General features: G+C 40.4%; 1 protein-coding gene across 2 annotated transcripts; it reads left to right on the top strand.

Moving 5' to 3' along the window:
• Positions 1-1,771: 1,771 nt before the first annotated feature.
• On the top strand, positions 1,772-7,191 carry LOC125570151. 2 transcript variants are annotated; one of them, XR_007312533.1, is made up of 5 exons: positions 1,772-1,971; positions 3,591-3,703; positions 3,933-3,956; positions 5,543-5,834; positions 6,078-7,191. XR_007312533.1 is itself a non-coding variant. In XM_048731307.1 (5 exons), the coding sequence occupies exons 2-5, from the start codon at positions 3,682-3,684 to the stop codon at positions 6,730-6,732; spliced, it is 858 nt and encodes a 285-aa protein (XP_048587264.1). In that variant the 5' UTR covers positions 1,772-1,971; positions 3,591-3,681; the 3' UTR covers positions 6,733-7,190. The 2 variants fall into 2 exon arrangements, 1 of the variants encoding a protein (XP_048587264.1); XM_048731307.1 differs by having other exon boundaries at positions 5,543-5,699; positions 6,078-7,190.
• Positions 7,192-17,522: the final 10,331 nt, after the last annotated feature.

Genomic DNA, 17,522 nt, shown 5'->3' on the forward strand with positions numbered 1-17,522 from the left:
ACAAGAACACTAAAAATGCAGCAAACCATAACTTAGTACTTCCAAAGGCTCGGACTACATTAGCAAAAAACAGCTTTAAGTTTGTAGCAGCTAAAAGGTGGAATGCATTGTCACTAGAAATCAAAGAAGCCAAGCCAATCACCGCCTTCTCCGCAAAACTAAGAGAATACATCACAGCTCTGTAAATAAGTTTATAAATCCACAAAGGATTGTTATTGTAAATAGTTTCGTCAAGGATTTTGCTGTAAACAGATTTGTAAATAGCTTTTATTTATTTTGTTTCTGTTGAGGGCCATGCGTACATTATCATTGTGATATTAAGTGAATCCCTCATTAAAAAAAGGCATCTATCTATCTACCTACCTACCTACCTACCTACCTACCTACCTACCTACCTACCTACCTACCTACCTACCTACCTACCTACCTACCTACCTACCTACCTACCTACCTACCTACCTACCTACCTACCTACCTACCTACCTACCTACCTACCTACCTACCTACCTACCTACCTACCTACCTACCTACCTACCTACCTACCTACCTACCTACCTACCTACCTACCTACCTACCTACCCACCTACCTACCCACCCACCCACCCACCTACCCACCCACCCACCCACCCACCCACCCACCCACCCACCCACCTACCTACCTACCTACCTACCTACCTACCTACCTACCTACCTACCTACCTACCTACCTACCTACCTACCTACCTACCTAGACGCGCGGATTAGCCAATCAGATGCGACCTTAGTGCTTACGTTTTGGCTGATCTCAACTGCACGCGCAGTCACAGACAAAAAGCTGTTTTCTCTTCGGTACTTTGACTTTTGTTGCTCTCTTCTTCAATGATGAATCCAGTTTTACCTACGAATTTAAATTCTGGCATGCAATTCTTTTGTTGAACAAACAAAACCGACGGATGATAAACAAATAAATATTCTTCCTAACTGAAATTTGCGCGTACAGCCTCACGTCACTAGCGCGCGCGACCAACGTCAACGTAGCTGATTGGCCCGTTCGTGCGCGCGCGTCTAAAAATAGCCTTATCCTAGGAAACGCGGTGACACTTATATAATGTAGATGATTGCCCCTACTTATGAGCCCCTGATGGCACCTACACCAAGCTTGGTTGTTATACAATGTTTCTTTCACGAGATATGAATGTTTTTTATTTTTATTTTGATGACGTCAGCATGTTTTGCTTCTAGTACGTCATCGATGAGAAATCGTCACATATAAAGAAAACGTTGTCGTTTTGGGGGTCTGGTACCTAGAAATCTTAGTTTCTTTTTAGAGAACTTCTCCATTGACTAAAGATGGTCATAGTCACTGTTTTTCTTTTCTGATTACAAGTCTTAAAATTTACAAAGCACCTGTGGTACGACAGCCTTGAAAATGACAACGAATCATGCAGTTCTTACAAATAAGGAATATATAAGTTTCCTTATGTGGAATTGACCGCATTTGGCAAAAACGACAATTTATGGCTAAATTTTCTTGATATGCCAATCACGTGACCACAGCCCTGCACCTCCATTGACACATACATGACACCTGCCAAGTTTGGTTGTCGGACGGACGGACATCGCGTCACGAAAACTCGAGTCGATGGGTTACCAATTTTTGTTACCATATTTGTTTTAAATACCAATTTTTCCTAGGTATGGGGCTCCGCTCACGCGGCGCTTGGGAGCTCCGCTAATAAAAAAAGTAATAAATAAAAGATAAAGTTGATTACCTAGGCAAAGTGGCCGCTGCGCTTGGATTATCCCTCGTAAATGTTTATCGGTAAATCTTTGCCTTTAAAAAAAACTGTCGGCGGGATAAACGTTTCATAACCCACTCGTGACTAGGCTTTTCCATATTAAAATTTTACTCATGTTATCGACTGTTTATTCCTAAGTGTCGACACTATGGCCAAGACCGAGACAGCAGACCCGTTCCGACAACGTAATCTGGTAAGAGAATTTCTTGGAATTTCTAAATTCTAACGGATTTGATATCTGAAGGATCGCTAACGAAATCCCCCATAAAAGCCAAAGCCAAGCCAAATCCTCTAAAAAAGCAACAACAAACAAGTAGCCTTGACTAAAAGACACTGAGAAAAACAGCTGGCAAAGCCAAATGGCCGGAAAAATATCGAGCAGGGAAAAATCTGTTACCTTCCAGTCAGATACCAAATGACCGGTGCCGGAATTAGACAGCGCGATTACGTCGTACTTGCCCGCAACGCGCCTACAGCTCGGGCTAAACATGCCGTAGACAGGTCGCATACGACTAAATCGTGCTGTCTTAATTAGCCTTTATAGTTCTAGACTTCGGATCTCAAAGTTATAACCAGTAAAACCTCTCTATGACAGCGCCTATACACCTATTTCAAACAACGTAGCACTCGGAGAGTTCATATGTGCAGTGCTTCACGGGTATCAAATACATAAGCAAATAAGCGCAAATAAAGGAAATCGAGGCTTTGAAGGCTGTAAAATTGTTGTACTCGTTCCTATACACATTCATATGGCTTTCAGATACCAGGATACAGCCATTTATACGCTACCCATGAAGCACTGCGGGCTACGATACATCGATTTCCGAGTGGCACGTTATTTGAAATAGGTGTATAATCGAACACTCGATCAACCATCCCTTTCTCACCACTTCTTGTTTTTAGACCAGGTTTATTTCTAGTTGTTTAAATCTAATAAACAGAATAAGACTCAGGGCGGATCTAGGTTATTTTCCGAGGAGGCTACAAAACGTGGCCAAACGCAAAAAGCAGTGACATAATGTTTCAGAGTGGCTCAATTTATTAAAGTTGTCTGCCTCTAAGCAAAGAATAATTTAGCTGAACCAAAGGTTTTGCCCACTAGAAAAGGAAACAAGAGCATTTATTATTTTATTTAGAAAGGGCAGGCGTAGAATTGAGCTTTGTTGTCTGAAATGAATGTTTTTTCTTCCTTGTATACACTATAAACATCTTTTCCGACTGTGTCATTGTAGCAGAAATAATTCAAGTGTCAAGTTAAATAATGATTATATAGTAAGTATATAAAAAAGGAAAAACATTCAATTCCGACAACAAAGCTCAATTCAGAAATCGCTTGCATTTTCTAATAGTCAATAGATAGTCAACCAGGACGAGGACGAGTAGTCTAATTGTTTTAGTATAAATCCACTCACATACTACCTTCGAAAAAAAATACGATTTTAACAATTCTCAGTAATAAATAACCGCTTTTGGCACGAAAACGCCGGCTTTTTTGCTACTCGCTATCTATTGCTCTCTGTTTAGTGGCCAGCGAGCATGAGACCTCTCGGACGGCTCGCTGGCCATACTAAATAGAAAGACGTTCAAGGCTCTATGGAACCAGGGTATACTGGAGTACTGGAGCCAATTAAATTGCGAGATTTGTGATGGTATGTGAGTGAATTTATACTAAACAAATATAGGATACTTTGAACTCACTAGGCTGGCGATCTATTGGATTATTTGAATAAATTGGAAACTGTCGGGCATTTAGTCCTGTCGGGCATTTAGTACTGCACACGAGTAGATAACTCACGTTATTATGTCTTCTAGCGGGCAGGTTTCATTGGACTGGTCTTACTCGGAGGGACCTTGCTGATTATCTTTGTTTTTTTTTATCTCTACGAGAACGAACCAAATTTCAATGCTATCTTACATACTTGACGGTAAGCATTCAAAAGCCGCGCAAGGGAAATTTGGGAAGCTTTCTTTCATTTCTGACGCCCTATATTCTTTAAACTTCCCCTAATCACCCCCTTCCCCTTCTTCAAGTGCTTATTTACCCCTATAAAATCAAGCTATGCAAACAATACAATATATTCTGTTACCCTTTGCTTTTTTTAATTCATTTTACGACTATAACACTGAGAACTTGAATTTATGTTTGTGTTTCAGACATTAGCACTTCTAATTCTTCTGGTAGGTCTCGTTTTATTCGTTATGAGAATTGGGCGATGGATAACAATTTATTTAATCTCCTGAGCGGTCAAATTAAAATGATGATTCCATTTGTTTTCAGCTGGGGGTTTTCAACGGATCTTCTCTGTTAAAGATTCTGACGAGAGCTCTTTATCTTTATACTCTGGTGAGTGATAATACACCATTCTTTATGGTCTCCCAAGGAAAAGTGTAGAATCCCGCTAGTAAGGCCTAACAGGATTGGCTAGATTATCACATTGTTCTATTGTATTCTTGTTCTTCGTCTGTGTTGCATTAATCCACAAGGGCGTAGCCAGGGGGGTGGCCAAGGGGGCCCGGGCCCCCCCTTTTAGCAGGAGAAAATGCCTTGAAAGAGCCTTTTGGGCCCCCTCCTTGTTAAAAATCCTGGCTACGCCGCTGATCCAATGTGGTGAAACTTTCGATAGCTTCTTGAGATATGGTGGGGCTTATACGCGAACAAAATCTGTTTTTGCTAATATCTCCCAAAGAGAAATAGCTACGATAACCAAACTTAGCAACTACAACATTGATGTCGGTCTGAGATTATTTCATATAATGTAGCCATGGCAAACCATATTATATAGGCTAAAGGCCCAATTTGAATTTTTACGTTCAAGCAAAAATGGGAAATACACAACAACAATAGAGAAATCCATTTAAAAATGGTATATTAATTGTATATTAATAAAAAAATGGTATATTAATTGTCATGAAATTCCCCACATCATGCTATCTTTTAATCGTGTCCAGCGTCACGTGACCGTGAGAACCGTTGAAACCGTTTGTATTTCAGCTGATGTTGTGGGTGGACAGCCTTAAAAGAGGCAGTATGATATGAAGACTACTATAAGGATTGAAAATATGCATTTACATTCGAAATCCACTATACTTCTGTATTCCTCATTTTCCATTGAAAATAGTGGTTTCATTAGCACCTTGTGTCCCCGAGATATTGATGAAAATGCGTTTTTCAATGTATAAGCCTGTAAGTCAGGCCTTAATATACCTGAAGGAGAAATTGTACCTTTTTTCATTCAAGTAACCAGCGAGCTCTACCCAAAATGCAATCACTTTTGCGGTGGTTTCCTCCCAATAAAAGGTCTCTGAAAAGGTTCCTTCAAGATTGGAAAAGTTTATGGATAGGACTTGTTTTTATTGTAAGGCCAGATATGTGAATTAAGAACGTCTCAAGCCGACATGTAAAATAATTGCCACCTCTGGCGCACAAATAAATCAGACAACAACCAGGGCATGGTTCTAGAAAGCAGGTTTTGCCTGTTAGCGTTAACCCAGGGATTAGCATGGTTATGGTTAACCCTGGATTAACATTAACATGCTTTCTAGCAAACAAGGCTAGACCACTAAATGTACCACTGCTCGAGCAGTCTTACATTGTCAGATAGGAATTTTTATTCACTTTCCATACTTCAAAGTTGACCGGTGTCGTAGCATAATAACCGGGATGCTTCACCAACTTTTTCCAGATGCAGGTCTTCCTAGTGTGGGATCCTTTTCTAAGTCTTATCATCATTGTATAAAAGTTCTATGAATTTTTCTCCTTTCAGATGGGGTTCTCCTGTCCGCTTCCTTTTTAACGAATAATCCGAATGGGACCTATCCCGATAAGTCACCTTGTTACTACACTCGACTTCGGAAAGCTCCCAAGAAACCTGAAGAATCTGCCTCTAATGACCAGAAGACAGCGAAATGCCGTAAACACGAGTGAGTCAACGGCAATGTTTTGAAATGGGGCAGACCATAACATGAATACATTTTCGGGTGGTTGTAGGAGGTTGTGTGGGGCAAACAATTCTGGAAATTCTGGGAAGAGTGGCAAGTTTAGAATAAATAAGGAAAGTAAGTATGGAAAGTATAAATTAGGAAAAGTAAGGACAAGTTGACCGTCTTGGGGATCTTTGCGGTGCTAAGGGCCTGTGAGGACAGGCAAAGCGACAAAAAGTTTAAACAAGATGCCCAAATTTTCTGAGAATTCCATACTTCAAAAAAGAACAAAGGTGACCTTGGGGAGGAAGGGACAATGTCCTCGAAGCAAAGGATGGGTAAGAAGTATATTTTTACCCCATATTATTTTGCCTTCAGACCAAGTGCAAAATCATGTGAGGAAGCCAACAAATATTTCAATAATCCTAACTACGACCCAACACCTAGAAGATGCAGCACAAAGAATAACGAAGATATCTGCCAGGTCATAAGCAACAGCAGCAGCGAGTCGCCAGACTTCAAATGTGACGTCACAGTATGCGGGGGGTCCCTTGTTTCCATCACAAAGGTCGATGCGAAGACTGGTCTGGTGGCTTCCTGGCAATATATGAACCCCTTCGATGTCAATAAAGTCAAGGAAATGGCAAAAAAGGCTCTGGATGAGGGGTTCTCCTTCGTGTTTCTCCGTTGCAATGGGTTTCAACAAGTGCTGATGTTCCCACCTAAGCGAATACAGCCAACAGTCCCTTTGAAAAAGAGAATTAATATTAATACAGTCGTGGTTGACTCTGTCGCAAGGACGCACTTTTTTCGGGCGATGAAGAGATCTGTGTCTGCCATGCGGGAGATTATTTATGACGACACCATTCCGGCAACTGTACTGGACTTTGAGTTTTTCCACGAAATCAGCATGCACACCTTTGATAACATCCGACCGCTGTTTTCAAGCAACAGCAGCAGCGAGTCGCCAGACTTCAAATGTGACGTCACAGTATGCGGGGGGTCCCTTGTTTCCATCACAAATACATCATAAGGCGCAAGCGCGGCCCCTCTGATCTCGTACCAGCACTTCAACATGGGGCATACTCCCACAGGGACGCGCGTCACTAACGATGACGAGCCGTTAGCGCAGTTTCTTAACGCAATCGCGAACGACCCGAACACGCTCACGATAGTGCTTTCGGATCACGGGCTCACGCGCACATCATACGCAAGCACAGACGAAGGCCAAAACGAGCTATACAGTCCATTCCTTTTTATGGTACTGCCTAATCACGTAGCTTTTTTACTTGGGAAACAGAGAGTTGAGGCTTTATTAAAGAACCAACAACGGATCTTCACAACATTAGACTTGCATAAAGCGCTGATGTCTCTTCACAGTACGGATAAGCCATCAAGTAATTATAAACAAGCGGGGATATTTGCTAAGATCTCTGCTGACAGGACGTGCTCTGATCTACCGTTGTCGCCGTTGGCGCGCTGTCGCTGCAAAGGCTGGGACGAGCGGCTGAGGAGAACTCGCCACGGGTCAAATGGCTGGCGGAGTTTGCAGTAGGCACGCTCAATGACCTCATACAAGAGCAGTACGTGAAAGGTCAGTATAACAAGTCCAAAATAAGATATCTCGTATGCATCATGTATGACGGATTGTTAAGTAAACCGGCGTGGCCCACGAAAAACTGGTGACACTACCACTTTAACTGATAGCTTATTCTGTCCTTTAATGGAGGGTTGTTTACTAACCCGTGGCCCACGTAAAACTCGTGGCACCATCCTTTTAATTGATAGCTTCCGTCTATCCCTTAATGACGGATTGTTGAGTAAACTTTGGCACACGGAAAACGCCGTGGCCCCTTCTACCGATAGTTTCCGTCTATCCCCAATGACGGTTTGTTAACTAACCCGTGGCCCAAGACAAATTCATGACAGAGACTCGTTCACTTTTTTCACCAGGTCTATCCGACGCTCAGTCAATCCCGGGAAACTGCGTGCGCCTGTTTGGCAAATCCTTTTCCTCCATTAGACAAAGAAGTGAAGGCAAAAGCAAAGTGACCACATTCGACCTTCACGTGACTGCGCATGCCTCGGTACCGCTGACCGAAGACGAAGTATTCAAGGTCGCAGTTTCACATGGTGACGGAGTATACCCGGCGCTGAAATCTTACTCCAGACATTCACTGTACAAGAAGTTCAAGAATTGCGCCGACAAACAGGTCGACCTTAAGCTTTGTGTCTGTTCCAACAAACCAAGAACCTGCAATACATCACAATATATGAACGAAGTTATTTCCCCCAATGTCTTTGGATCGAAATCAGAAGTGAAGGATATCAGTGGAGGCTGTGTTTTCTTGATAACGCGTTGTCACGGTGGTTTGACCTTGGTGTACGAGGTCGCAAACTTGTGTCCTGTTAGAAGGAAATAGTTTTTGAAGGCTCGGACTATTATGTAGATATTTCCATGAAACTGCCAAGAACCATAGACGCTGAACCAAACACCGCGTATTTTGTGATATCCGGAGTGCGTAGAATTATGGCATTAGGCTATTTAGAATTTAAGACTCGTGTTGTTTGATAAAGATGATTGCGTAGTGACAAAGACCTCTTATTGCTGGCAAGCATAGGACGCAATTAAAACCCAATGCACAAAAATTAGGTCATTTTAGAACTAGAAGTTTTGATACCATTCGTATATTTATCATATTCCAAGAAAGGAATTTCCATAGATATGGAAGATTCATTTGAAAACATGTCATAGTAAAAATGAAAAATGAGATGACAAAAATTGAAAAATGTAAGTTTTTAAAATAACGTATTTATGGTTTATAAAAAAAGGAAAACAAAGGGAAACAGTGCGTATAGGGTGTTTATAGGACCAGAGTCTACCTCGCAGACTTTCTGGTGTATCGCACGGGTGTACACGCACACGCACAAGCACACTAAAAAAAAAACAAATTCAATTTGAGCTGTATTGCTTGCTCAGATATGAGTCGTATGGTGGCTTGTCAAAATCAAGCACCGCCCCCCCCCCCCCTCCCCCACCCTGTCTTGTATTCCTCACCCTCCTTCACAGTATCCGTTTCCTGCTTTTAGATCAGAACGAGCACTTTCTAGTACGCTAAGAACCCCTACCTCACAACTATGACCAAGTGACCATGGTATCCTGTGAAAGTTTGAAGCAATTTGGATAAATATTTTTGGCGATAGAAGCCGAAAAGTAATTTTTCGTCTCCCGCACCCGGATTTGAGACAATTTCGTGGTTGTTAGAAAAAGACTAAAAACCGGTTCGCAACGCGTGATAAAACAACTGCAACTTATATAAACATAAAGAATAGATAATAAGGAACTCCGAGGCTGAAAGATAAGCTGTTCTGTCAGCACCTTATTATTTTACGCGATTTTATTTTATTTTATGTTTTTAGATGACTTTGAAAAGCCTTGAAATAATTGTGTAATATCGCCAATGAGATGTGGATTTGGCAAAAATGTTTGCATTCATCAAAAAGAGCATCATTTCTACTTTTGATATGTGAAATAAAATTTAGGGGCAAATAAAATCCGACTTTTTTACAAGCCGAAATATGACCCCCACTTGACCCTAATTATAAACAAATGCCGACTACTGTATCGCGTTTTCCGCATTCAAACAACGCCTTCAAATCTCCAGAAAAACAAGAAAGAGCGCTCAAATCAAAAGAAATATACTGTCGGCAATACTAAAATTTAATGGTAATAATTTCATAGCATTTATTGCATTAAATTGCGATTTTTAGGCTCGCGTGATACTATTTTGTTTGCTGCCATGCATACGTAATTAAAGGGTGACAAGCAAAGCGACAAGCATAAAATACCTCACTATGACTGCAATAAGACTTTTCTGATAATTACTTATTAAAAAGAAAAACGTCCAAAAGAAGAAAATGAGAGTTTTGCATGTTTTTATTTAATTAACAAGCGATACTGGCAGAATTTTGTACAGTTTTAAATTGTAATTAAACAAAAAGCTTGATCAAATTGTCAAAATTCGCTTATTTTCAAAGCCTTTGTTCAACTACAAATTTGATCAAATAAAAATAAAAATTATGCAAGAACGCTGAGACATTTGCGATATTGAGGCCTCTCATTGTAAGCTGTTTTCCTTTTTGGTAAAAGAGAGTATTGAAGTGTAAAAACTTACTCTGGTCTTCACAACAGAACACAGGATTACCGACTCAGAAATCTATTTCATCTAACCATGAAAAAAATATAATCGGGACCCAAGAAATCGTGGATTTATTTTGCGCAACTACATCTTTGAATAACATCCACGGCGTGGAGGCGATCCCAGTTGCAGTTCCGGGATCGTTTAAGCCCCTACCCCAGCCAGTGGGGTCGAGGAAGGGCTAACCGAGGTCGATTGCCTATAGTGTCAATATTATGGCATTGCCAACTTACTCATTATTTTCAAATTCCTCGTTCTACTTCATGTGTTTCTCTTCTCAGGCAAGTTTCATTAAAGAAGTACTCACATATACATACATATATGCAAAGTTTAGGGTAAGTCCTGATGTGGTCCAGCACATCGCATGAAGTCAAAATATAACTAATTTCAAATAAAATTCTTATAGGTGTAAGTGCGTTACAACTTTATAATAAAGTATTGGACACATAAACATAATAAATCATACATATATAAGGAAAAGAGAAGCTATTTGTACATAGCTATCATAGCTTTTATTTATTTATGTAGTAAATCTTTCCATTTTTATTCACACGCGTACAATAACAGCTCTCTTAGGCCGGTCTCTTAACCCGGATTCCAAGGGACTTTCACCTCGGACATCCCTTAGTATTATCGTCTTCTTCCCCTTGCTTGCGCATTAGCCCACTTCTGTGCTCGAGGTTTGACCTTTTAGCTTAGATGGGATCACAGTGACTACCAGCCAGCTTCGCGCTCGCACCTAAGCTGGTCAACCCTTGAGCCCAGTCCCCCAGGTGCACCTCGGTACCGTATACGCTTTCATAATTTCTCCTTTTGTAGCACAATCCACCCAAGCGAGCACGTTATTCCGACTTGACCTTTACTCCTTCCAATGTTAAGACCGTTAATGGTAGATCTGTGTCTTTGGTACAAGCCGATGGTTCACCTATTGGGGCTCAGGGGTTGAGCAGCAACAATACCCACCTTTCCCCGGGTTTTGTGAACGCGGTTATGCGTGGAGAAGCTCTGGCAGATGTTTTTATGCTAGCGTTCAGAAATCCTGAAGAGTTTGTGTCAGGAAATCTTCATCAGCACTTAAGCGCTTGGCAGTTTATTGCGGGCTCATTGCCCGGTGGCCTTTCAAGTCGAGTTCTCTCTTGGATATCAAATAAAGTGAACGTCAGAGAATTTTTCCAGCATATTTCGGTGCAGTTTGGTCGTGAATTTGTTTACTCCGACCTCCCTCCTCGTCGAGTATTCCAAAATAACAGATCGTGCTTGGGTTTTGAAGAGTTCATAAACAAATCTAACAGCGCCGGATTGCAGTCTGGAGCCTCCCGTTGGGGTAGAGTGAATCACGTAACCCCTCCTTGTCTCTCTTTGCCCCTGACAGTGGAACCTACAAAGCCATGAATCTATGGATTCAAGACTGTCCCTTCAAACTTGATAACTTGTCCTCACTTCAGTTTTACGTTAGTAAGAACTCGTTTCAAACAGTCTGTGACGATAAGTCAGGATACCATCACATCCTTTTGTCGCCAGAGAGCAGACAATTTTTGGGGTTTGAATGGGAGGGCAACTACTACGTCTATAATGCCTTACCCTTTGGGTGGAAAGCATCAGCCTATATTTATCACTCAACTGGATTGCTAGCCTCGCACTATTTTCGATCTATTGGTAGATACCATGTGCTCTCTACATTGATGACCGCCACACGGGGGAGCTTGTTCTTCAATCCACCCATTCGGCCAACGCAGCTCTTGGTTCTGACCTTGAACGTGGCCGCGCTCGAGCAAACGCAGCTGCCTTCTTAGTGTTCTTCACTCTTCTATCACTTGGATATTTCCTTGGCTTGGCAAAGTCCTCCCTGATTCCGAAGCAGCGTGTGCGATATTTGGGGTTTTATATCGACTCACGTAATCAAAGCTTTTAGTTATTAGAGGAAAAGCACAAGTTTATCGAGCTTACAGAGTCGCTCTTGGCGGGGAGCAACACTACTATCAAGACCCTGCAGCGTTTTGCAGGAAAGGCTGTATCATTCTCGCGGGCAGTGCCGGGAGCGCGTTTTTTAACGAACGAGGCCAACGTCGCAATAGCAAAAGGAACAAGATCGTCACGGCCTATCCCGGTGAAAGGGCTTTTACGGGAGGAAATCGAGCAATGGTTATTTTTAAAGCATTGGAACGAAGTCGTCCCCTGGGTCTCCTCGTTTGCATGGGGTGCAGTCCTCAAGCCGGGTACCCGGCCTCTTAGTATCCGCGACTACTGGCCTCAAGACAAATTGAACAGTTACATCAACGTTAAGCCCTAGCCCTGGTTAACGCGTTAGAAGCCTTTTCAGATCTCGCAAAGGGTTGCCGCGTCGACGTTTTCACAGACAGTCAGGTGCTGATGGGCGCCTGGAATAAGCAGGGTAGCAAGTCACACGCGTTGAACCAAGCTTTTAAAAGGCTGTTTATGGTCATCAGCCAATATGGTATGCAAATCTGGCTTATTTTTGTCCCGCCTTCTCCGAACGCCGCTGACGCACCTTTCCGTGAGCTTGCCCGGGTTGACGCCAAACTGTCACAAGAAGCCTGGGTTCAAGTACAGACATGCTTTGGTCCACATTCAGCTGACCTAATGGCTATCCCGTCCAACCGGCAATCTGAACCGGCAGGACGCATGCTTCTGATCTTCTCTCTCTATCGTGTACCAGGGTCATTGGGAGTTAATATTTTCCCAAATGCCTTCAGGAACCCTTATGTATTTCCTCCGTTCTACCTCATTCCGCACTTTGTCAAGTTTCTTCAAGAGCAGAACACTTAGTTCACGAGATGTGTTCCTGACAGACAGCCTCGTCCCGTCTGGAGGCCTTACGTTACTGTAAAAGCTGAGGGTTTGTGCTGCAAAGTTCGTATGTTCATAGAAGAAAGGCAGCTTGAAAATAGTATTTAATGAGATTCAAATGGGCTGAAGTTTTTGAGGAAACATTTATCTGAAGTACGAGCCGATGTAAAATCCCGCCCGTGGCAGCAGCAGCAGCTAAAAGAAGACTAACAGGAGAGGATCTACACTACCATTCTATATTCATTCACGGCTATATCTATGTAAGGAGATCCTGAGAGGAAAAGGCCTTGGATTGATGTCTGTTTTCAAGCTTTAAAAATCATTCACTTGTGTTAACGAGTTCCTTGCTAGCAGAAAGATCACGGTTTACAACAAAAAGCGAACACAACCACTAGGCGACAAACATAAAGCGACAAAAAAAAACACTGCCAAGGTGAGTTTTTGACCTTGATTTGCATTTTGAATATGACATTTTTTTTTTATCATTTATTGTTGTGCTTTTATAATGCTCGTTTGTTCGCTTTTTTCCCAAAACCAATCGCTCAAACAAAAACACCGTACCAGCTTTAGTATATCATTAGTATATCATATCAATGTCATCTATCCTTGTTTTGATTGGCTAAAATACCATCTACTTGAATTCTGATTGGTTTATAATTTTGGCACTTGAATGGCTTTTATTCAACTGACAATCGCCATGAAAATGTTAAATTCGTAAATACTTACAAGTTCTATAAATTCAGGCGTATATTCCTCACGGTTAGTAAGAATTTAACGACAGAAATACGTAGTAGTCTAGCTACTGTATCAATGACACTTAGCTTGTTCGATTTATACATATGTTTTTAGAGTACAGATGTTTACAAGTTTTCATTTTTCCCCAACACTATTCCAGATTGAAACAGCCTTCCGGCACACACCGCTAGTGCCAGTTCATTACTTTCCTTTAAGACCTTAGTTTCAAAATAGAGCTGTATAAATTATTATAATGTACTGTTTTAGTCTTATTTATTTATGTATATTAATTTATCTTGGTATAATACAACTCAGCTTACAGTAACCTAGCATTAAAACTGAGAATTCGTGGTCTAACAAGCCATTTGAGCATAACAACATCCTTTGATATTCTTCGTTCTCTCTTTGCTTTATTGACAGCGTTGAGATATTTAATCAAGGCTGACAAATATCATCCTGTCATATATTGCTAAAGAAGACCTTTCTTGTCTTTATATCCTGTGTATTAGTCTTTTTGAAGATACAGCAACTTTTTCAACATTATCATAAATACTTTACAGTTACAAGATAATTTTTTCATCGAAAATAAAAACCAAAAATGCAACCTATATTTTTTTTTTGCTCAAGCTTATATTGTCTGCATCTTGCATACTATCTAATGTGTTTATTTATTTTTATTCAAATAGTTATGGAAAATTAGTAAGGTTATATGGGATGATAAAACTATTAATTTGAAAGAAAAACAAATACCCAAGTTAATTGTTTTCACTTTTATTTAGGTTAAACCAACCTAGGACTACCTCAGGGTCATGCTTGATGCTAAAGGCTAGAAGACATAAGAATAGGCAAATGTAGCCGGGCTTTCTTACTTTGATACAGCAGTATAAGTGTAATAGGGTTTTTAGAGCAAGATACTTTGTGTCAATGATACTGTAAATCTGTCAAACATTTTTTATCAACCTGAAGATAATGAGGAAAGAGGAAATAATAGGAGAGTGCTCAATCAAGTTGTTGCAATAGTGTTAAAGTTTTTTATCAAAAATATAGTCCCAGTTTCTTTTGTCTCTCTTTATTGACTATTTTTATATGCAATTGATAATTATTTGCTGTTTTCCCCTTTGCATCATGAATAAATTAAAATAGGTTAGGTTTGAAATTAGACATTTTCATTTAGCACTAATCAGTAATATCAAGGATTTGTTTTTAATTTGCTTCCCAAGTCAATTTGTTCTCCTCCATTTGATTGCATTTAATTTTGTAGTAGCATTAGCATGTGTGGATCCAGCTGCAGGGTTTATAAAAAATAAAATAAAAACAGCAGGCCACCATGCTAAAGGGTGGGTTCACCAATATGTAATGCATGACTGAGGTATATTTGTGGATTTTAATTTCCTTGGTGATGGAGTATCACTAGTAAGTGGCACCTGAAGTGTATCTAACTATATCATGCTGTTTCATCCATTATTTGTTTCTTTGCAAGGGCAAAGCCGGTCAGAATGTAGCTAGTGCTAGTGTAGTAGTGTACATGAATGGAACTTCTATAAAAGGGTTTTTATTAGGGCAAGGTACTTACTTAATACACTATATAAAGATAACAAACTTGTGCTTTTTCAATAATAAATCTATTAAGGAAACAGGTTTATATCAAACCTAAAGGTAATAGGGAAAGGGAAAATGTTAGGAAAGTGCTCAGTCAAGCTATTATTGCATTTTTGTCATATATTTTTCTAAAGTAGATTCACATTTTTTCAAATAGAGTCACATTTCTCCCTTTCAACTCCCCATTGACTTTCTGTTTATTTGTTTATTTATTCCTCTCTACCCCAAACATAACTCGATGAACATGGTTTGGTCTGAAATTAAAGAAATTTCAGTAATTTAGTATTTTCCTCCATTGCATTCATTTTTGAGTAGCTAGTATGGGTGGATCCAGGGTTTCTAAAAACAACTGGCCAAAGGGTGGGTGCACTAATATGTATTAATTTCAACACATTCTTCTGAATAATCAGTTGCAGTACATGGAAACTACAGAATGGCATCTAAATCTTTGAAATGCTGTTACATCCTTAATATATTCTTTACAAGGTCGAAGATTGTTATTATGCTGTTTTGATAAAAAATATGCATAGTGGAACAAATAAGAATTGACCATTAGGCCCTTGAAAAACATTGTCATCAACTAAGGAACCTTGAACTTTGACAGCCTTTTTTACACCAGGTTTAGTACTTTCATACTGCATATTTGATATTATTAAATGAATGCTTGCTTGATCCATTTGGAGGGGCCAATACAATTCATAATTACATGGCAGTAAAAATTGCTTTTTTAATCTCATTAAAAAACATTTTTTCTATGCTGGCTCCGCTTTTAGGCAGTGCTTAAATCTATATATTAGCGGAGCCAGCGCGGCAGTAGGCCGCGCGCGGAGCTACATAGGTAAAGAAATATGGTAAGCTATGCGACTTGGTTTTGTTGTCATAGCGTGGTTACACTGTGGTGTCTCAAACCAGCCAGCCAGTAATACAGCCGCGCAACTCTCAAGCCCCTCTCGGTTCTGACGCTTTAATGTGTTTTTAGTTCAAAAGCTTGAAAAAAGTATTTAATGAGAAAATATGCAGATTCAAATGGGCTGAAGTCTTTGAGGAACTGAAGTACGAGCCGATAGTAAAATCTACCCGAGTGTTAGTCAATCCCGCCCGTTGCAGCAGCTAAAAAGAGGACTAAGAAAGGCTCTACACTATACCATTCTGTATTCATTCACGTCTATATCTATGTAAGGAGATCCTGAGAAGAAAGAGCCTTTGGATTGTTGGATTGATGTTTGTTATCAGCTATAAAAATTATTCACTTGTGTCAACAAGTTTCTTGCTAGCAGAAAGTCGACAACTTCACAGTTTACAACAAAAGCGAACACAACCACAGGTGACAAACAGAAAGCGAAAAAAAAACACTGCCAAGGTGAGTTATAGACGATGATCTGTATTGAAAATATGGCAGTTTTTTTTCTTTTATTGTTGTGCTTTTATAATCCTCGTTTGTTCGTGTGTTTTTTTTCATAACCAATCGCTCAAACGTAGTTTGACGTAGTTTGACGTCAACAGTTAGTTTGAAATACATTATTTAGTTTGATTCTGCTGCTAAGCTTTTTTTTTATTTTGATGTGGCAATACTTGGTTGTGTAAATTGAGTTATTAATCTTGTATTTAAATGCATTTTTAGTAGAAACTGTTAAGCCCAATTCTGTTGCGTTAAGTTATCTTCCTGCAATGTAATTGTGTAAACATGTTACAGTAGTCATATGGTCTATCCGAAAGCGAAAGACAAAAAGACACCTAAAATATTGCATAGATATTAGCTGTTTAAGTTTTTACTACCTCAAATATTGCACAAATGATAAAGAATAGGATGACTCGCTTACGGTTAGGTTTTATAGCTATTATCGTCTCGACGATGTTTCTAACAACATTTGTTTTAAGACGTTTGAATCCTAAACAAACAGATTTCATTCCTGAGCAGTATGCCCACTGGGTTGAATCAGAGGTAGAACCGACTGCAAAACCCTTTTGTCGGGATATATTGAAGTGCCTCTCACATGGTAAATGGAGAAAGAAGGCGTGGGTGACACCAGAACACGAACGAGACCGAGACATTGCTCTTCGCGAGTTGCGAGATAAACCGGCAAAACTGTCTCGCCTCGATTTACATTGCGGGCCAGAGTACGATGTAAAAACTGGACCTGCGTATAGATATGACCTTCCATCAGTTTGCGAGCCAGACAGTCCGACTCCTTAATGTAACGAATAAATAACCGGCCTGTGTGGTAACGGAACGAGCAACTGTAACTGCGAAGGGTGTACTGATTTCAGCGAAGTCATATCCGCCGAGATGTACGACTGGGTTCCACAGAACGAGGCGTGTGTAGTAAAAAAACTACTCAAGCGAAGAGGCTTGCAGAGTGGTTTACCAAAAAACTCGACGCTTTCTTCCTAGTCGGAGACTCACAAATGCGGCATTTCAGTAATGCCCTTTTAATCATTTTTACCAATGATCCAGAGCAGGGAGCTGTATGCCCCAACTCCG

The sequence above is a fragment of the Nematostella vectensis genome, chromosome 1 (genome assembly GCF_932526225.1).
Source record: "Nematostella vectensis chromosome 1, jaNemVect1.1, whole genome shotgun sequence".
Taxonomy (NCBI): Eukaryota; Metazoa; Cnidaria; class Anthozoa; order Actiniaria; family Edwardsiidae; genus Nematostella; species Nematostella vectensis.

What these genes read in the sequence shown, in the direction of transcription:
- LOC125570151 (XM_048731307.1), top strand. Translation starts at nt 3,682, where the DNA reads ATGCTATCTTACATACTTGACG. An exon ending in GCTATCTTACATACTTGACG is followed by an intron (nt 3,704 to 3,932) that starts GTAAGCATTCAA and finishes TTTGTGTTTCAG; the next exon opens with ACATTAGCACTTCTAATTCT. An exon ending in TAGCACTTCTAATTCTTCTG is followed by an intron (nt 3,957 to 5,542) that starts GTAGGTCTCGTT and finishes TTCTCCTTTCAG; the next exon opens with ATGGGGTTCTCCTGTCCGCT.